At 43.0% G+C, this 20,940-nt stretch overlaps 1 protein-coding gene and 1 long non-coding RNA gene across 2 annotated transcripts in view; one reads left to right on the top strand and one right to left on the bottom strand.

The window, feature by feature from the left end:
- LOC148216601 (uncharacterized) overlaps window positions 1–20,067 on the top strand; it is a 58,598-nt gene extending 38,531 nt beyond the window's left edge. The window contains exons 2-3 of the long non-coding RNA XR_015794670.1: window positions 11,606–11,660; window positions 19,873–20,067. This is a non-coding gene — a long non-coding RNA (uncharacterized LOC148216601). The remainder of the gene's footprint in view (window positions 1–11,605; window positions 11,661–19,872) is intronic.
- LOC103058854 (E3 ubiquitin/ISG15 ligase TRIM25-like) lies at window positions 1,669–20,430 on the bottom strand. The gene is made up of 7 exons (XM_088133311.1): window positions 19,846–20,430; window positions 18,434–18,512; window positions 17,952–18,040; window positions 16,287–16,520; window positions 14,570–14,732; window positions 10,898–10,960; window positions 1,669–2,990 (listed from the first exon to the last, which is right to left on the bottom strand). The coding sequence occupies exons 1-7, from the start codon at window positions 20,428–20,430 to the stop codon at window positions 2,452–2,454; spliced, it is 1,752 nt and encodes a 583-aa protein (XP_087989437.1). The 3' UTR covers window positions 1,669–2,451.
- Between the last annotated feature and the right edge of the window lie 510 nt (window positions 20,431–20,940).

Genomic DNA, 20,940 nt, shown 5'->3' with positions numbered 1-20,940 from the left:
TCCCCTGCTGGTTTCCCCGTTGAGTTTGCTTGTGAGAAGCCAGCAGGAAAGGTTGCAAATGATGATCATATGGCCGTAGTTCCCTGCGGTGTTGTATTCGCAAGCTGGGCACACGAATGCCCAGCTTGCGATCACATGACCACGGGGGTGCTGTGATGCCTGGAACTTTGAGGACTGGACATACGTCCATTTTTTCAGTGCTGTCATAACTTTGAACAGTCGCTGAATGAATGGATGAAGCCCCAAACGAAGAACTACTGTATTAGAACGTGAGTTGGTCAGAAACAAATGATCTTGAGGAACAATCACATGTGCTCTGAAATGTGTATGTAGTTCATTCCCCTGTAATCCTCCTGAGTCTCATAGGGAGCCATGCAAGAGTCAGTTAATGATCTGCATCATGAGTGTTGTAAATGGAGAAATGCCCATTTTACAATGAATAAAAGCACATTTCAAAGCAAAGAGAGAGAGAAAAAAAGGCCAACTGTTCTAATTATGGCCTCCAGCAAAAATAGGTAAGTGTTCTACTGTGTAACAGTATTTTCAGATTTCACCAAACTGTCCTATCCTTGAATTTATCAGGCAATTGAAAATATTTCATTACTTCCATCGGTAACATATGGAGTGTGAAAAGATATATTTCTTATTTATCATATTTCTACCTCGCTTTCCTCCAAGAAGATACTTGACTGACCAGAATATCTGTGAGATAGGCTAGAGAAGAAAGTGACAGACCCAACAGCACAAAGTAGCTGAGTGATGTTTCAAAACCTGGCTCTTCAGTCCATCATCAAAAGCAATATTACCAATGGCATACAATAACTATATGAGGATAAATCTGAAAAATATGAACTTTATCATCTGCTGGGACTATATGCAAACCAATCTTTTTTTAACAGAAAGCTGTCCCATACACAGCTCTAGAGTGATTCCATCACCGTGTGTCAGCCCAGCCTGGTCATGTGGAGCACCCACCAGGCATAGCATCTTCATTGCCTGGTGCACTGATCTCAGCAGTGGCTCCAAGGATGAAATTATGCTAATAGAGAAGCAAGATTGCAGACCAGGAAGGCAGCCCCAAACCATATGCTGCTGGGTGGCTTGGAAAACAGCCAGAAGCAGATAGTGGACCATGTGGACCAAGGCTAAAGTGAACAGATGGTTTTCAAGTGCCTGCTGATTAGACCCTTGATCAAGGGACTGTGAACTTGACTGGGTGGTAGAACTGTCAGGGTCTTGGGAGCCCCTTGGAATGCAGCCATGGAGATGCTGGGGTGTTACCAGGATTGTCAACCAAGGCAAATTATGGGCAGTCATTGCCAACAAGGGATCATTAACAATAACAGGATCTTAAAATTTAACCAGAAAGAGCCCATCAAGAGGTTCTAATGACTGTAAAGTTCATCCAATTACCCAGGAAAGCATGGTGATTACGCAACCAAGGGAAGGATTCTGTCTCTAAGATAATATATGACTATGTTGTTCTGGAAAGGCTTTTCAGACTAGTCATTTGCTTTTAGGAGTTTGGTTGCCCACAAGCTGGGGGAAGGGATAACCTGGGACCCTCAAAAATCTAGTGGTCAAGATGCTGCACTAAGAGCAGGGAAACCTGAGTTCTAGTCCTGCCTTGGGCACAAAAGCCATCTAGATGACCTTGGCTAGTCACTCTCAACCCTAGGAAGGAGGCAAGGGCAAATCACTGCCGAAAAACCTTGCAAAAAAACCTGCAGGAATTTGTCCATGTAGTCACCAGGAATCAGGTCTAATAAGGGAAGGGAAGGGAAGGGAAGGGAAGGGAAGGGAAGGGAAGGGAAGGGAAGGGAAGGGAAGGGAAGGGAAGGGAAGGGAAGGGAAGGGAAGGGCTAAGACCATGCATATTTTGTGCAGCTAATCCAATGTTCTCCCTGGAAGACAACCTTATAAACTAGTCAGATTAAAATAATTTAATTTTAACTCCAGCATTGGAAAAGTAAAGATAAGGCTAATAAATCTGCAAAAAAAGAAAAAGTGGATGACCACCAGATGGCAAAAAAGAGAGTCTTCCATCTAATGGTTGTCAGTATCTTTGCAACACAGCTACAGTATAGTGACTATAGATGTTAATGCAGGGCCTGAGAAAGGGTGTCTGTGGTTGGATTTCCCCATTGGCAGCCAAAGGCTCCTCTGCCCTAAGATAAGGAGATCCAATCCATCCTATGGGTTTTGGGGATGCTTTCCAGGATTGTAACTATAACTAGTTTAATTTCTTCATTCTTGAGATGGAAAAGAAGAGCATATATCTAAGAAAAGAATCCTCAACACCTGCCCAGACATTCCCAGAATGTTCTAGGGAAGAACCCAGAAAAAGGAATCTTGCTGCAGCAGTCATGAGATAAAAGTTAATTTTATCTGCAACTGTAAAAGTTCTCTTGGCTTTTAAGATGGGATTCCCCTCCCCCCCCTTTCTGGCCGCTACTCAGGATGTGGTCTCAAAGTAATAGAAGCCCCACTGCTTACCATGGCAGCTGGGTACAGTGGCTCAGTGAATGTGGTTAAGAAACGGTAAATGAGGTTTATGGAACTGGTGATGCCGTAGAAGGTCAAGGAGCCTGCAGCATAGTCCAGCAGAACCCCGATGGTCTTGTAGTAGTCACCTTGAAGCACAGTCTGGATATTATTATGCCAGACAGAGAAATTAACTGAGTCCCACTCCAAGCACCAGGAATAATTATTCCTGCCAATCAGATACAACATGCATGATTTTTCGGTCCTATGTCGGTAGCTGTAGGCAACTCCTAAGCACAGCCAGGTATCTGAAATCTCAGCCTCCCAATAATGGCAGCCCTCACAGAGGCTGCGAGTACCAAGCAGCTGGGGCCAGTGGTTGAATCCATGGGTGGGTTTTGAATAGGTCTCCAACAGGATCCCCATGTTCAGCACTGAGTGAGTCTCTTTAAACAGGAAGAGCTCTTCATTGGCAGTGGAGGCATCAAAATTCAGGACACAGTAGTCTGTTTCATGGAAAGAAAAAAAGAAAAGAGGGAAACATTACATTCTGTCAGCCTACTTCAATCCAGAAGAAGGATAAGAATGCCAGGAAGATTTGGGTAGACTAGAATGCAAGGTTAATTTTATTCTAACTAGAACAGAGAGAACCTCCATTTCTTCTTGAGTAGTACATGTAGATACTGATGAAGCTGGGAAGCAAGACATGGATATTCAGTCAGAATGTATTTCATACTTTTGCCAGCTGTGATGAGCCAGTGAAATATAGCAGCTAGAATGCTGGACACAGAAAAAAATCAAGGGTCAAGTCCCTACTTGACCAGGGGCCTCACTGGGCAAAAGAACAGTTGAACCTGCACTGAGTAGAAAGGCAGGAGTCATAATTATCAGCCTGAATCAACCTGCTGCAGGATGAAGGACTCTTCACCGGAGGTTATGGACTGTGGTCTAGCATGTTGGTCCGGTGAGGGTTGGTAGTTTGATGTTTCTAGTCTTCCCGAAAAACAGGTCCAGGGCTGACAGAGTGACTGGCCAAAGTTACCCGGCCAGTTTCTGTGCCTGAGCAACGACTAGAATAGGTATTGTCGAAGGCTTTCACGGCCGGCATACGATGGCTGGTGTGGGTCTTCCGGGCGGTGTGGCCGTGGTCTTGAAGTCTTGTTTCCTAACGTTTCGCCAGCACCTGTGACCGGCATCTTCAGAGTGCAGGAGCACAGACAGGAGCAGTTCTCTCTGTGCCCAGGGTGAATTGCCCAAGGCAATTTATTTAAAAATAAAAGCTAAAGGTGATAACTATGAATTCAGTCAAATATTGTGCAACTAAATAGGTCAAACCGATAGCAAAACATTTAATAGGAAAAAATGGTATGTTAAAACTTTTAAAAAGCCTTTCCCTCATACTAGGACTTTCATGCAGTGTCAAGCAAACCCTTCTCGGATAGATATTGAATATTCAGGGACCACCACCAGAAAGGCCCTTTGTTTTTCACATGAAGCATGAATGGCAGTGGCATAGATCCAAGCAACTTGCCTGATGAACATGGGGAATTCCAAAGCTGTGGCAAAAGAGGGCATTGTTCCCCAGGATTCAAAGCTTACAAAGCAGATTATTGCTGCACAATAGCGTGCAACAGTCAGAGTTGTCCATTTTAATATATACTTGAACTCACAATGAAGAATCAGATCTAATGTATTGTCGAAGGCTTTCACGGCCGGCATACGATGGCTGGTGTGGGTCTCCCGGGCTGTGTGGCCGTGGTCTTGAAGTTTTGTTTCCTAACGTTTCGCCAGCACCTGTGACCGGCATCTTCAGAGTGCAGGAGCACAGACAGGAGCAGTTCTCTCTGTGCCCAGGGTGAAGTGACCCTTCTGTGGGTATTTATAGAGATCTGGGGGGGGAAGGGGGGGATGGGGGTGTGTGTGTGGGGGTTGGGTTACTGCTTGTTTTGGTGTCAGCATCTGTGTGTATCTTCCTGGGGATTAGGCAGGGTTTTTTCTTCTACTGAATTGTTAACGAGGGGCTGCTGGGGGTGATTAGCAAGTTCATTGTGTGAACTGTTCACATGTCCTGGTGGTTGAGCTGAGTTCATTGACCTTTTGCAGGCTGTATTTCTCAGGATTGGTAGCCAGGTTTTGTTGATTTTTAGACTCTCCTCTTTTTTATTGAAACTGTGCTGGTGTTTGTGAATCTCAATGGCTTCCCGGTATAGCCTGGTATAGTGGCTGTTGGTGTTGTCCAGTATCTCTGTGTTTTCAAATAGGATTTTGTGTCCAGTGTGCTTGAGAGCATGTTCAGCTACTGCAGATTTTTCTGGTTGCTGTAGTCTGCAGTGTCTTTTGTGTTCGTCCCCCCCCCAGATCTCTATAAATACCCACAGAAGGGTCACTTCACCCTGGGCACAGAGAGAACTGCTCCTGTCTGTGCTCCTGCACTCTGAAGATGCCGGTCACAGGTGCTGGCGAAACGTTAGGAAACAAGACTTCAAGACCACGGCCACACAGCCCGGAAGACCCACACCAGCCATCGACTAGAATAGGGTTCTCCAAAGTGGTCAATATTGACCCCCAAGGATCGATGGGACTATCCAAGGGGTTGATGTTGTTGTTGTTATTATTATTCATAGTACTATTAGTTAAAGTAGCATTTATTAAATTATTTTCATATAATAAATATTTGTGGGTCAATGAACAACCTGAAACTTCATGAAGCTGAGGAGTTTGGGGATCCCTGGACTAGAACCACTTTCCCTACTCCTAGTCCAGCACCTTAACCATTACACGATACTGGCTCTCATATATATGCATGTGTATGTGTGTGGGGGAAGGTAGGTAGGGAGTGTTAGAAATAAATATTTTTTAAAATTACACCCTGGTGTGATTCACATGTCATGCTAAGCCCTCATGCGGTTAAATGTTATTTGTGATCCCACCGCATGTTAAATGCAAGCTAGGCCATAATGACTCATTCAGGGAGCCACGGTTAAGCAACGTAGCCTTAGTATTAGCCATCATGATTATTTGCAAAGGGTAGCTAGAAATCAGTATGCACATATTCTCTAGGGCTTGTGAAGGCCTCCTGAGGTCCGGTGTGCCCCCTCCCTCATGGCCTTCAGGAAAGGTATTAAATCCTGGCTTTGCCAGAAGGCCTGGGGGGCAGAGGGGGCCTCGCACCTGTGGAGATGGCTGGTGGGATGATGGGTTGCCCCCCCCCCCAGCATCTTACAGATTTTTATAGGGCCAAAATTAGAGGAGGTTTTTTACGGTATTTTAATATGTTTCTAAATTATTTATGGTTTTTAGCCATCTTGGAGAGAATTGTATTTCTTCGTCTTTATTGTGAACCGCCCAGAGTCACCCGCGGGGGAGATGGGCGGCATACAAGCCAAACAAACAAACAAACAAACAAACAAATAAATAAATAAATGGGGATGAGAAAATGCCATTTATGTCCTGAGGCGGATCTGCCCTGCTCCTTCACCTCCTTGGTCAGCTATTTGTTTAGTTTGCTTGAATGCAGGTAAGATGCACAGAAGTGGAAAGTACAAAGCCGGTAAAAATAATAGTGGACTTGCTTTGCCTACAACTACCAGCAAACTTTTAAAATTCATAGTATGTAACTACATAAAAAACAAAATATAAATGGCTAGATAAAACAAGCTAAACACTAACCTGAATATAAAGAGAAACAGAAGCAAAATGTCTGAATTGTTGTACAGTACTACAGTACAAATACAATAACATTTATCTAAAAAGTACTACACCTCAATTTTTAAGCAAGTTAAATCTTGACCATACAGAATCATACTGTCCAGCCTTTTCCTGATAAAGAGCCAGCTCAGAGGCTCAGAGTTCAGGGGGTGGAAAGATATTAAATAGGTTGTTATACCACTTCCTAAGTACAGTACAGTAGTCATCTCAAAGCAGTTTACAAATAAAACACCCTATGAAAGTTCAATGATAAAACATAATACATCAAATAACCTTTAAAAGTTGGCAGGAGGGAAAGGGAAAACAAAGGAAAATGATTCAGTTGACCAGAATGGCTCTTGGTGCCCTCATGCAGGTTAGGAATTCTGGGAGTTGTAGTACCAACTGATTCAGAGGGCTCCTGGATGAGGAAAGATTCCCTTCGCATTTGAAACTCTTACGCATTCAGTAGAGCTACTGAGAAGACATTGAGTTAACAATTGAGAACAGGATGATTTGGGGTGTCCCTTAGCCACAAATTTCCCAGGTGGAGTCAGGCCCCATTTCTGCATCCCCCATTTGTCAATGTCAGCATGAATCTAAATTACTAATAAGATCTGTATTAAAACAAATACTGGTCTATACTAGCCTTCACATGTATTATTTGCCCTAGCATTTGGAGGGAGGAAAAGGACCCACCTGACAGGGAGACATAGCTTCTCCTGGAAGTTCATTGCCCAGGACTACAGAAAAACAACTTACTTTAACAGTCAGTAAATCAGAGGTGACTTTCACTCCACAGAAAGGCAGACATCGGAAAAAGGATCCATCTTAACCAAGTTTAAGCAAGCTGCCTGTAAAATACTTTGCACTGCGGAAGACTTTGTGTGCCACACACAAACAAACAAAAAAGTTGTTGCTGAGAAAAATAGTGAGTACATAATCAAGTGATTAGGAAGATTGCAGCAACTTGGGCAGAAAAAGGAAGCCAGAGGACCAGAAACTGATATTATATTTCACTCTGTATGTCTCCTCACCAGTGTCTGAAAACACAGGACAAAAAGAGATGGAGGACTGCAGAAAAAAAAAGACATTTCTCTATTCCATATTTGCACCTAATGTATGCTCATACGTACATGTGCATTGTATGTGATGTACATTGTGATACAGTTGTGGGTGTGTATGAGAGTATACACATGGTTTCCCCTCTGCCTCAATAAACAATATTATTGTTGTTGGTTGCACAGTCAGCCAGATGTTTAGACCGGATTTGGCATTTTTGTCCACCTATCGAGTCCTTCCCAAGGACCTGGGATAGGCAGATGATGTTGTTTGATGCTGTTAAAGGTATCGTTGCAGGATGTAAGCTGTTCCAAGCAAAGCTACCTTTTGTAATTGACTGACGGTGATTTTGTCAATGCTGATGGTCTTCAAGTGGTGCTCTAGATGTTTTGGGATTGCACCCAAGGCTCTTATTACTCTTGGTATTATCTTTGCTTTCTTTTGCCATAGTTGTTCTACTTCTGTTTGCAGGTCTTTATATTTTGTGATTTTCTCCAGTTTTTTCTCTTCTCTTCTGCTGTCTCCAGGTATTGCAGTGTCCACTCTCCAGACTTCTGTTGTTGTTGTTGTTGTTGTTTCCATAGTGCGGAGTAGTTCAGACCAAGTAGTTAGAAAGAAGGGAGAATATAGGGAGAAAGCCAGTCTCTTCAGGGGTATCTGTTTGTTGCTTCCAAAACATCTTATTATATTGCCCTATTAAATTGCCTCCAGGAATGCTGAATATCAATACAATCGGAACCTTAGTGTTGGGGCGGGAGGGAACACCTAGGCCACAAGGACAGAACGGAAATTAAGTGCTAGGACAGGATCATAGGAAGCCAGATTTGATTTGATTAAATTAAAGGGAAGAGGTAGGTATTTGCACCATCCTGAATTAACTCTGGATCCCTGAAGTCTGGTCTTCCTCTTGGGGTGAGTTACGTGATCTTTAAACATTGACCAGTGTTGCAAGCTCAGTTTCAAATCCTTCTGCAGTAGTCAATTTCATAATGCTGACAGAAAGCTCTCTGGCTTCTTTATCTTGCTTTTCAGAAAAGGAATGTACCTTCCCCAGGAATTCTGAGCAAGAAACAGATTGCACTGGGTGGTACAAAGAACCTGTAATTGATTCCCTGAAGGTACCATCCTAAAAGTAGTCAGGGGTAAGTCCTGAATTTTGTGGGAAAATAGCATCAGTAGGATGGGTTGTGTGCCTCTAAGGGAAGTAGTTGATTACAATTGCATGGATTATAATACCTAAGTAGGTCTGTCTAGGGCATCTTCAGGAGGCGGTCAAAGAGTCAAAATGGTGGCCATGACTTTGGGGATCTTTGCGAGTTCTTTTCTTTTTCCTGGTCCCTTCCCCAAAGTAGCCTCCTTGGCCCTCAAAGGAGATGTTCCTTCCCAGCAGCTGTCAAAGACAAGCTGTGTCCCTCCACCCATCACATGATGGAAACTAGTTGCACCAGAAAATTGAAAACATATTTTCCTAAGAGCACATTGAAGTCATTATTGCAACAAAGAACTATTGGAGCAGGAAACAAAACTAAACAGGTCTAGACAGAGAAAATAGCTTCAGACTGACAGGCCGGCAAATATATTGTGTGACTTGAGAGTATTTTGGATCTTGATCTTTTTCTCATGTGCTATCTTGTCTTTGCAAGGAAAGCCTGAAGAAACTGGCCACAATGCACACTCAGCTCAGAGAGGGCAAGAGAGGAGGGTTGTTCTTACGCATGGGCATAACAGTTGCAATACAATAGGTTGTTCTACCCCCAACATAGAAATGTTCCTTGTTCTCCTTGAGACCCATTGCTGTTATTGTTATCGTATTTCCTCCGGTCTATAGATCTAGCAGAGGGTCCAACAGGACTATATGTTCAGAAGCTGATGTAAACATACATGCAGCTGTGCAGGTTTTATGCAATGCATAATGAATTGGAGTCTGGTGACATTAGTTACACCTAGATCCAGCTGAAAATCAAGTTCAGTTCAGTGTGAGAAAACAGCCTTTTGAAACAGTAATCAAAGAGTTTGGCCTTGATCACTGTCCTACAGAACATGGTTTATTCTGAACTATGCACACCCTACCACATTATGAGGAGCTAATGCCTAGGTAAGCAGAGAAGGACATGCTGCTGGCCTGGCAGCTAATATTTTATTAGATTTATATCCCGCCCTTATTTTTTGGTAATTCAAGGTGATATACATAATGTTTTCTGCTCCTAGTTTCCCCACAACAACCCTATGAGTTGGGCTGGGCTGCGAGAGATTAGCTGGCCCAAAGTCCCCCAGATGCCTTTCATGCCTACAGAAAGGCTGGAACTCACTGTATCCTGGTTTCTAGCCCAGCACCTTCACTACCACGACAAACTGACTATCTGTTGTCTCTACTGTACTGTCTGCATCCCCATTCCTCAAATATTTTACACCCCAAATGCTGATCTTTGAAGTGAGGAACTAAAATGTGGGTAGCTGATTATTGCAATGTAATCCCTACACAATTAAAGTGCTAAAGAACTGCCCAGCTACCCAAAGCATGGTTCTGTCACCAGAATAATGCTAGCTGGCTGCAAGTCTTCATTTGCTCATCACAATTTGTCCATCATCATCATCATCATCAATCATCATCATCGATCCTTTTTGCTCCTCCTGATAACGTTTCATACATTTTGGTTCAGAATTCCCAAAGGTAAGTAAGTAAACTCCTCCCTTTTTGGCTCTTGCAGTTTGATAACAGATATTGTTGTTGGTTCTGTTTCTCAAAGTGCCTACTTTGAGAGGATTATTAGAACGTTAATTTAAACTTTGGCATATAATTAGGGTACAGACTTGTCAGAAGCTTGGGATGGCAATGGTTCTAATGCTCCTTAACTACTGTATAATGTAACAATGCACAAATTGCTCAAGTCACATACCAGGAGATTGAACCAAACAGCTGGTTTATAGCTTCAGGTGGCCATGTTTGGAACCTCCTTTTGGGTACTTTCCTGTTACTGGTGATGTCCAGTCAATCACATGGAGCCCACAGGCACAGGATCAGTTGTTAATATATTTCTTGGGGACTGAGAGCAGGAATGAGAAAAACTTAGCAACTATGCTTTCCCTGCTGTTAAAAAAGCCAGAATTGCTGGATTAGTTGATTCTAGAGTAGGGTTAATTTGGTCACCCTGACTCTTCCCATACATATATGCTTCCCTTGCCTTAGCAGCAGTACAAATCAGAACAGGTTTCACTAAGCACGAGCATGTTTCCTAACATGAAGTCTGATTTTAATTTTCTGGTATGACCAAACCAGGACTGACTAACTGACTGACTTCCCTCACTTTCCATGTTCATTGTCTTTCACACCCTGAAATTAGATTCTGTGAAAGAACCCATTCTTTACCATTCTAGAAGATTCCTTCAACCCTAAATTCAGGAGTCTGGTGGCCCCTTTTCAGACTAACAAATATTATTAAAAGGTGTAAGATAGCTCACAAGAGTTTATGCCTTTTAATAAAATTAGTCTGAATTTTGGCTACCCTAGACTAACATGGCTCTCCTCATACAATGTCTATCTACCTTAGGTATTCTGGTCATCTGAGGAGATACTATTCTAACAAGGCTTATTGGCCAAGATCTGACAGTCAATGGCATTCCAGAGGGCAATATTGGGGAAACAAATGTAACTAAAAGCACCTACACTTTAGGAGACTCTTCCGATCTGTGGGTGTGGGTATCACTTCATATGGCACCATTGTGATTCCTGAAAGATTAAAGATATTTGAGTTATTTATTCAATGCATGTTTTTAAAATGTACTGATTTATTCATTCAATGTATATGTCCAACTGCTTGGCATATGATTCAGGGTGGTGTATACAACTGAAAGTAACAACCAACAAGGCATATCACAGAATAAACATAATGAGCCCCAGACAATTGAAACAATTGAAACAATTGAGACAGGCTCGTAAAACCTCCTAACGTGGTGACTGTGAGAAAAGCCAGGTTTTCAGAGCCTTTCAGAGAGCATACAGGGGCGGGGCCATCTGGATTTTGGAAGAAATGCTATTCCATACAGTAGGTGTGCCATGTGAGAAGACACATCTCCTGAGTCCCATCAGTTGACCCTACTTGAGTGACTGGACCCACCGTGGTCTCTGTTTGATACAAAGAACAAGAATGCCTTTAATGCCATCCATAGCCATGATCTTGAACCATTTTTACTCTTGACTAAGAGCTTTCACTTCAGCATATGACAGTACTTAGCTAACTTTGGTTGGTTCTGGAAACTAAGTAGGGTTAATACTTGGATAGGGGACCATCTGCTGGTAGATTGGAAGAAGGTGACAATGCCAAGAAACCTGCATGGATGAGGTGACCACAGTTCCAATCTTTTGGTCCAACAGGTGACAGCCTCTAGGCAACCTTGGCAATCTTGAAAGCTAAGCATGATCAGATCTGGTAAGTACTTTGATTGGAAACTGGCAGGGAATACCAAGGCTATAAATTAGACTGGGGGATAGAAACAAACAAACAAACCAGAAAGTGGCAATGGATAATCACTTATGTATTGTTGCTCCCCCCTCCCCACCATTCCTATGTCACATAGTCACTAGGTGCTGACCTCAGCTCAAGAGCCATCACCTTTTTAAAGTGTCTTCCTTCATGAGTTACTTATGACACGTCTGGAATGGACTGGCTGTGGCAACTCCAATTTTACACTCCTGTCCAGGCCATGACTGATGCAGCCTTACCCTGCTATTTTCAGTACCATGATCCCCCATCAACTGCAAAACACAGAGGAGAGTGAGGGCAGCCAGGCCCAAGAGGTCGTTCTACTGACAGAGCAAAGGCTGGGTTCCACCAAGGGTTGCTACGGCGGGTGGAACGGCTATCAGAACAGATGGCTGTTCATTATAGTGCTAAATTCCCAGGAGCCACTCCTGAAAAGTAGCCTACTAAGCAGGGGAAACATAATCACGTATCATTAGTTGGAAATTAAGATAAAGGGCTTTTTCTGCACTGTAGGCTTAAGCTCTTTCTCCCATGTGTAAACTGGCTGGAGATGAAGCTGACTTAAGAAATTCCCTTCTGGATATCAATCCCATCCTCCACTTTGGCCATGGTGATGGCCTGGACTAAGCATCCCTTGGCCCCCAGCTGATAGATTCCCTGCACCTTTACTTCTTCTGCCTGGGCCACTTAGGGAGGTCATCTGATGGCATGGAGTCAGGTACCACCATGGTACCTAATTGCTTATCTTGATCCCTGGCTGACTTAGTGAAGCCATGGAGGTGCTCTCCCAGTACTTGGAAGCTAACTAGATCTAGATGGGGAGGAATAGGCTCAAGCTCAACCCTAACAAGACTGAGTGGCTTTGGGTTCATGGATTGGCTGTGCTTGGGGATTTTCCATCTTTAATTCTTGATGGGGTTGCGTTCTCTAGACAGAACCTGTGTACAATTTGGGGGTCCTCATGGACTCTCAGCTTTGCTTGAAGAACAAGTGGTAGCCATGATCAGGCAGGCTTTTACGCAAACCCTGGTGCACCCCTTCCTGGACTGAGAGGCCCTGCTTGTGGTTACTAATGCCTTTGTCACCTTTTGTTTGGATTATTGTAATGTACTGTACATGGGGCTGCCCTTGAAGATCACTTAGAAGTTATTGCTGGTCCAAAGTGCAAGTCACTCAACCAGTTGGGAGTGCATCTCATGGAACACCTAAGCTATGCAAGATGCACTGTTACCAATGGGATTTTGGGTGCAAATCAAGATGCTTGGGGTCAACATTAAAGCCCTATATGGCTCAGGGCCCAGTTACCTATGGCACCACCTTTCTCCAAATGTCTCTACCTGTCCCATAAGATCTGACAGGGTGGGCAAGCTATGGGCCCTTTCAAATAAACAATGCCACCTTCTGGCATCCCAGAGTCATGTTTTCTTTGTCACTGCTTTTGCCCTCCCAGGATATCATTCCCCAGAGGTTTGTTTGGCCCCATCCCTGCTCTGCTTTACAAAGGCATTGAAATCCTGGCTTTTTTAATAGGCCATGGACCAAAGCGTTTTGTGAACCTGCTGAAAGATGGCTAAAATTGTTTTTTATGTATCTCCCCATAGCATTGTTTAGAGAGCCAGTTTGGTGTAGTTGTTAAGGCACCAGGCTAGAAACCAGGAGACTGTGAATTCCAGTCCCACCTTAGGCTCAAAGCCAGCTGGGTGACCTTGGGCCAGTCACTCTCTCTCAGCCCTAGGAAGCAAGTAATGGCAAGCCACTTCCAGAATCTTGCCAAGAAAACTGCAGGGATTAGTCCAGGTAGTTGCCAGAAGTCAGGACTGGCTTGAAGCCATAACATACACACAGAGCATTGTTTGTGCCTTTTACATTCTGATTGTTTTCACTGAGTTTTTAATGTAAGCCACCTTGAGTTTTCCAATCTGTCCAAATAAATAAATTAGCTTGTTTATTTAATCAGTTTATATGGCTGCCCAACTTGACCAGTGGCTCTGAGGGGCTAACGTAAGATTAAAAACACAGAACAAAATACCCAGTGAACATAGAGCCACAGAAGCACAATACAGCAGAACTGAGGCCAACGGCAGCATGTTCGCTTTCCAAGAACCACTTACCAGACAGCTTCATCCATTACCCTGGACCAGTGCCTGTGGTAAAAAACATTTTTTTTACAGTGAGATCATTACGGCATGTGTGACTGTGAGCAGGGCCTCCCTGTCCAGGAAAGGGTGGTGTCCAAGATGGAATTATGGGCGCCTGGCACTGCACTTCAAGAGATCCCTCAAATTGTACGGCAGTTCTTCTGGGGGAGTGCAATCCCATCCAAAACTGGAGATGGAAAACCTTCAGATCCAGGGAGCCCTAAAACCCACAGCCACTCAGTCTTGTTTGGGTTGAGCTGAACCCTGTTCTTTGTCGTCCATATGCTCACAGCCTTCAGACGCTGAATAAGGACACACGCACACACATTCATACACATTTACAAGGGGGTCACGTGCATACATTTATAAGGCAGAAGGAATCCGATTAGTTTCAATTTAGCAGTCCTAGGTAGTCAAGTAAGGAAGTTGAGCACTGCATAGGATTTTTGCCTGTGTTTATTTTTTATGTATTTTTCTCTGAACTTTTCTTTCTTGGGAGCTATTGTTAGAGTAAATACAGTAATTTAAACACAAGTGTTCAACGTGTAATGTCTCACATTCAAGTGTTTTCCTCCTGCTAGCATCATGTGGAAGGATTTCTGTTTTTAATTTGAGACAGAAGTGACTGAAAAGTGAGTTATGTGGTGAGAATAAATTCATTTGAATTTAGGAATATCACATGCAAGATCTTTCTGGCCTTCAGGTCAGTTTACTTACCTTTCTGAAGGATTTTACTGATGAAGCAGAGTCCAATCATTGAGATTTGGGATTTCAAGTCACTCAGTGTCTGTTTCATCCCCACAAAACTGGTGAGTTCCTCACATTTCAGCCCAATCAAAGCTTCCGGGCAACCAGACATGACCTTTATCTTTGGGAAGTCCTATGGTAACAAACAAGGTTGAGGAGAGATTACAGCTCAGCAAAATCTTTTCATAACAGAGAATTTGGATATTGGAGCATGGAAACTAGCCTTTTTTGTTTGCATTAAGACCCATCTACATAACACTATTTCCACTTTCCAACTCCCAGAGTCAGAAATATGCCAACTCTGCTTTCATAGTCTGTCAAACTCAAAGACTTTATTGGGCTATTTGGGAACTTCTATCTAGGGTGATTGGAAAAACAGTGAAATGGTATATCACTGGACTTTTTTAAAAAAAAGTACAGGAAAAGCAGGAAGCTCTTGGAAAGAGAAATAGTAATTAAAAACAGTTCCACCAGGTTTTGGACCAGCGACCTTCTATTTCGAAGGCAAAGATTATAACTCTTGTGCTATTAAAGGATTCATGGTAAAAGGTAGCTTTAAAAGGTATTAGAATTATAAATACTGAGTTACTTGAAGGGACATTGCTGGGGTTATCCTGCAACAAACTGAGGTGAACTATCTGAAAACTGACAGGAGGTGTGAGGTGATATACAGTAGTATGGAAAGTCTATACTGAAAGTCTATATTGAAAGTAGAGTAGAAAAGTATGCCCTGAAGTTACTTTAACAGTGTATGGGGAATTAACAGAGGGTACTGTCATCTATTTCACCCCTCCAGAAATAGTTGCCAGCCCATTCTGGTGATGGGTCAGTGAGGCAATGTAGATAAGTTCCTTGATGTTGCACAAAAGGTGGTCAAAGTCTTTTCTCAGGAATAATGGTTTTCAGTTACTGGAAGGCAGAGTCCAAAAGATCATTAGAAAAAACCTTCCTAACAGTATGAGTAGTTTAACGGTGGGACCAGTTACTTGAGGTGCTGGGCCTCCCTTCACTGGTTAAGTTCCAGTTGAGGGTAGACATCCATCTGTTGGGGATGCTTTAATTTGGATTATCAAATTGAGCAGGACGTTGGATTTAGTTATTTAAATGTCCCCAACCCCATAATTCAACTCTATACAATAACTCTATGATTCTGGACAAATGAAATATTAATTTTCATTCTAACTTAATTTGTTTAACCTACTCTGTTTACTTTTGGGACTCCTGATTCATGATATACTACTTAAAGATTTAGTACAATTATCAGACTTAAAAGAAAATTGCATATCTTTAACCATTGGTTTAGGATTTGTGTGTGTGTGTGTGTGTGTGTGTGTGTACCTTCAAGTCAGTTTTTTGACTCCTGGTGACTGCCTGGACTAGTCACTGCAGTTTTATTGGAATTTTTTTTTCCAGAAGTGGTTTGCCAATGCCTCCTTCCTAGGGCTGAGAGAGAGTGACTGGCCCAAGGTCACCCAGCTGGCTTATTGCCTGAGACAGGACTAAATCTCACACTCTCCCAGTTTCTACCCTGATGCTTAATCACTACACACAATTAATTGGCTTATTAAATGGCTTAGTACAGTGTATGAAATCAATCAATCATGATTCATTCAGTGAACCATGGTTAATCAAATTGTAGCTGATCATGATATGTGATCTCAGTTACAATATGGAAAGTGAACTTTACCAGCAGGAATTGATGGTCGCTTGGATCACCCAACAGATTTGTCAGCCACAGGTTCTGCTTTTGGAGATCTGCAAGTTGCTCTTGCCTATGCTGAATAGAATTCCCCATTCCAAGTAAGGCTGACCTTTCCTCTTGATCAATGAAGTCCATCACCTTGGTCTGCAGTTGCCTGAGTTCTTTTAATACCTCAGCAAAGGCCCAATTCACTTCATCTCTGGCATTCTTCACCACTTTCTGTAAAGAATGGAAAAAACAAAATACTGTATTGCATATTTTCATCTATTACCTACCTTGATTTAGGGCTCCTCCAGAAAGAACTGTAGGTCCATCAGTGAAATGAGATTATCTTCCCCATGTGCCTATGCCTCATCACCAGATGGTGGGATTACACCACATTCTAGCTTTCTCCTGTTGTGGTTTTTGGGAAAGTGATAACTTCCATTTGCCTAAACTGAAGCAAGGATCTGGCAGGATCATACACACCCAGTGGTGTAATAATGGAGGGAAGAAGGTTCAGCTTGCTCCACTGATAGATCTCTAGCCCATCTGGAACAGCCCTTAATAAGGGACCGTTTTCTCTCAGTGGTGGAAAACACATGGTTTGCATGAAGAAGGTCCCAGGTTCAGGCCCTGCCATTTCCAGGGTTATTTGTTGGGGAAGCTGCATCCTGGGATCTTAAAAAAAAAAAAAAAGTTGCTGCCAGCCAGGGTTGACAATGTCAAGTTTAATGGATCAAAGTTCTGATTCAGTATAAAACAGCTTTCACAGTACATGCATCTGAAATTCTCAGAGTAGTTGCAAAATGCAGATGTATATTTGTATTGCTTAAAAAAGTCAGATAAGTGTCGAAGCAGGTGCACTTACATGTTAAAACTCTAATTCTCCCTCTGCTACTGTCCATGCTGTCTGGCATAGTTGTGGGTTGAGGACCAAAATATCTGGGGAACACCAATTTACCTTCCACAGAGTAACAGGTAGAGCAAGGTAGAGCATATTCAGCCCTGGCTTTTAGCCTCAAGATCACTAGCTAAAGTCTTGTCTACAGGATCCAAAGGCACCTGTGAAGCTAGTGACGTCAGAATCCATAAGGAGACACCACCACAGGGAAAAAGACAATACTGAATGGCAACAAGGACCATAGTATTTGACAGACTGCATTATTTTTATGTAAGTAGTTAGGTGAGTGAGAGCCAGGACTGAATGGTTTTATGGAGATCCTTTTTAAACAACCATGTGCATGGCTTCAGGGTGAAAATCCACTACAGTGTTAATATTCTTTCTCCCCTCCCCAATCCTACCTCTTGCCATTCCATGTTTCTATATTCCCTGATACAGGGAAAAAAGACTTTGTCAAAAGAAAGTTTGCCAGTTGGAATGCCAATGCCTTTGTTTGGAAATAACACCATTGCCTTCTTAAAAAGTTGCTAGACTTAAATTATCATCGTGTCATACTTTCCATGGTTAGCCCATCTGTTGATACTAGGCCTGTGAAAAAATGTTGTGGTCAGCAGCAGCCATCCTAGTGGCTGGACATGCACTCTGGCCTAGAGGCTAATTCTGACCTTATCTGCCACTACCTCCTCATCTGCTGCCCTTGGAGAGGTTGCTTGCCCCACCCTCCGAGTTCCTTCGCCCACTTTTCTTCTCTTGAAGCTGTTTCTCACCGTGAGGTAATGCACTCTTCCTCTGTGTTTCTGACTGTCTTCTGCCAACATCAAGACCTGGTTTTCCACATTAGCATGTATCCTCTGGACTTCCACCTGGGAAAGAAAGTCCCCCATTGGGGGGAGATGGGCGGGGACAAGTTTAATAAATAAATAATAATAATAAAATAAAATAAAAGAAACACCCCTCTGTCAAAATTGACACAGAACACTTGCACAGCCATAAGAGATATGCAGAATCTGTTTCCCTAGTGTGTCGGCTTTACTATGCAAAGGCCTCCTTTCCTATAGAAATTCATGCCCAAAGCAGAGATGCCTGTGGAAGGGCGCTGAGCTGCTCCCTCATATGTTAAAGTATCAGTTGAGTTGCATACTTGAAAATATCTTTTTGCCAAGCAGCCATAAAGCTTCTGGAAGGTCTCAATGTAAGTTTCTATTGCAAAAACAAAACAAAACAAAACCCATATTGCATTACCATGCACCCCAGCCTGGTGTCTGTGAGCCCAGTGTGGTTGCAAAAACTTTCCTTAGCACCCCCCAACTCTCCTTTTTCATCTTTGTCTTCTTTAAAAAATAATTTAAACAAAATACATGTTTTAAAAAGCTGGTTGCAAAGCATAGCACCAGTCTTCCGAATCATTTTTACTTCCAAGAATGCCTGTGGGTTCCGCAGAGCCCAATAGGTATTTTTTACCAATGTGCCCATATGCCCACCCAAAAGAGCAAGCTGGTTCAGGGGCTGCTAGTGGTACCCTAGGGGGTAAGAGAGGGTGGCAGAGAACAACCTCATCTGGTTGTCTTCTGGTAAATGTGAGTTCGGGACCCCTCTTGCAGAAGCAGCCATTTTGCCTTTAGTGGCAGCCAATTTCTTTCAGAGTCCATGGCATGTTCTCAAAGTGGCAAATCTTCCTGAAAAATTGCATTAGATCAATTGTCCCTGCTGTCAAAGTCCATACTTCCAATCTCATCTTTTCAGAGCTTCTGTGTATATTTTGCTTTTGTGTTGCAGATCAAATGAGCTTTCATAAGTGTGGGAATATGTCTTCTTTATTGTTAATCAGTGGGGGCTTCCTTATTTCAAACTACCATGATATTTTGTTTTACCTGGCCTGGGATCCTGCAAATAGGTTTCCATATCAGGAAGTTGTAGTCTTCCTGATATGGAAGATCTGAATAGAGCTGTAGGGCACCAGGCTAGCAAAGACTGTTTTTCATACATATTAAGGACATTAAGGTTAGGAAAGAATAAGAACTTCACTAGCAGCTCTGCAAACCCAGCCCTTGCTTTAGCACTAGAAAAAACTGAGGGAATAGTTTTTGTCTTGGGGTTTTGTTTTTTTCCCCCCCTCCTTTGGGTTTTGGGTACAGAAAACAGCAGGATGAGGCTGTATAAATCATGGCCCAAGGATGGAAGAAAAATGGCCAGTGCCATAGAGAGAACCCATTGCAGTGATTGTGGCACTCCCCAATATGGCTGAACAACACATGAGGGGAGCTGGTAGTGAAAATATGGCACAACCAGAAACACTAAAATACAATCCACAAAGTGTGGGAGGAATCTTGGCATATGAATGAAACTTACCGAGCAAGCAGAAAAGAGCAGAAATAGTGAGCATGAAAGGGAAACAAGGAAAGCAGTGTGTAAATTAGGGTTTTAATCCTGGACAACAAACGGCTGAATGAAATCTATCTTACAACCCCCAGTCCATATCAACCGAGAAGTTTAACATGGGTGAAAAACTTTCTACTCATGGTGGGCTACTTTTATAGGCTAACAGATGAGGTTTCAGCCTGACTCACTTCTACTACTCAAAGCTGCCTTCCATGAAAACAAGGGCAAACAGGGTATACACCCACACCCAAACACTCACACACATATATGAACATTGCTTACTTCTTTCTTGTTTCTTTCTTTCTTCAGAGAGATGACTTCATGGTTCTTATGCTCTTCCTGGACACAGATTGCGCAAATAAATTTGCTTTCCACTTTGCAGAACAGCTCTAGCAGCTTACGATGTTTTAAGCACATGCTGCCTTTCAAATCACTGAGAGGTTTCATCAACTGATGGTTCTTGAAGGTCTTGTCTTTGTAGTGAGACTGGATGTGGTTGTCACACAGGGAAGCTATACATTGCAAGCAAGACTTGACTGCTTTTCGCTTCGGTGGGGAACAGAAATCACACGGGGCATTATTGGAACTAGCCAGCTTCTGTGGACCTTGAGACTCCTCCCGGACAAATCTCATAGCAATTTCTCCCAGGCTTGTATTTTTGCGGAGCTGAGGTCTTGAACTGAAGGGCTCCCGGCACTGAGGGCAGTAAGGGTGTTCCCCAATCAGAGCTTGGTGATCCCAGTACACCTGCAAGCAATTCATACAGAAGTTGTGCCCACAGGCTGTGGTGACTGGGTCTCTGAATACCTCAAGGCATATTGGACACACAATATTGTCTTCAAGGAAAAGAAAGCCAATCTTCTGCATTGACACAGGACACTTTATTCTTGGCTTGGACTCAGCTTATGTATAAAGGCTCACACACAACTTTCAGATATGTCCAAGTCAGTCACCTATTAAAAAAGGAATCTGTAAAACAGGGACTTTTGGCCTTCAAAGGGAACATTGGTTACCAAGCTGAGGCTCACAAATTTATATTTATGCATTCAGATGCCCCTCAAACCCATTCTCACTTGGTGTGTGTGTGTGTGCGTGCACTAGTCCCTGCAGTTTTCCTGGCAAGATTTTCAGAAGTAGTTTGCCCTTGCCTTCTTCCTAGGGCTGAGAGAAATTGACTGGCCCCAAATCCCCATCTGGCTTCATGCCTAAATCAGGACTGGAACTCACCATCTCCCAGCTTCTGGCTTGGTGCCGTAACTACACCACCAAACTGGCTCTCCAGTCTTACATCTGTCATACATAATCATTACTTCTACCGCTCCAATGGTCATGAGTAGGTTTGCTGAGAGGGAAGCTATGAATCTTCCAACCAACCCT

The sequence above is a fragment of the Python bivittatus genome, unplaced genomic scaffold, assembly GCF_059951505.1.
Source record: "Python bivittatus isolate LINGU-HERP-01145 unplaced genomic scaffold, Pbiv_v1 ctg000080_np1212, whole genome shotgun sequence".
Classification (NCBI taxonomy): domain Eukaryota; kingdom Metazoa; phylum Chordata; class Lepidosauria; order Squamata; family Pythonidae; genus Python; species Python bivittatus.
This window is presented reverse-complemented; position numbering and strand designations above follow the sequence as displayed.

Coding starts and splice junctions, on each gene's coding strand:
- LOC103058854 (XM_088133311.1), bottom strand. CDS start 20,430: ATGCAGAAGATTGGCTTTCTTTTCCTTGAAGACAATATTGTGTGTCCA. Junction 16,521..17,951: donor GAAGAGTGCATTACCTCACG/GTGAGAAACAGC, acceptor CATTCTTTACAG/AAAGTGGTGAAGAATGCCAG. Junction 2,991..10,897: donor TCGGAAGAGTCTCCTAAAGT/GTAGGTGCTTTT, acceptor TCCATGAAACAG/ACTACTGTGTCCTGAATTTT.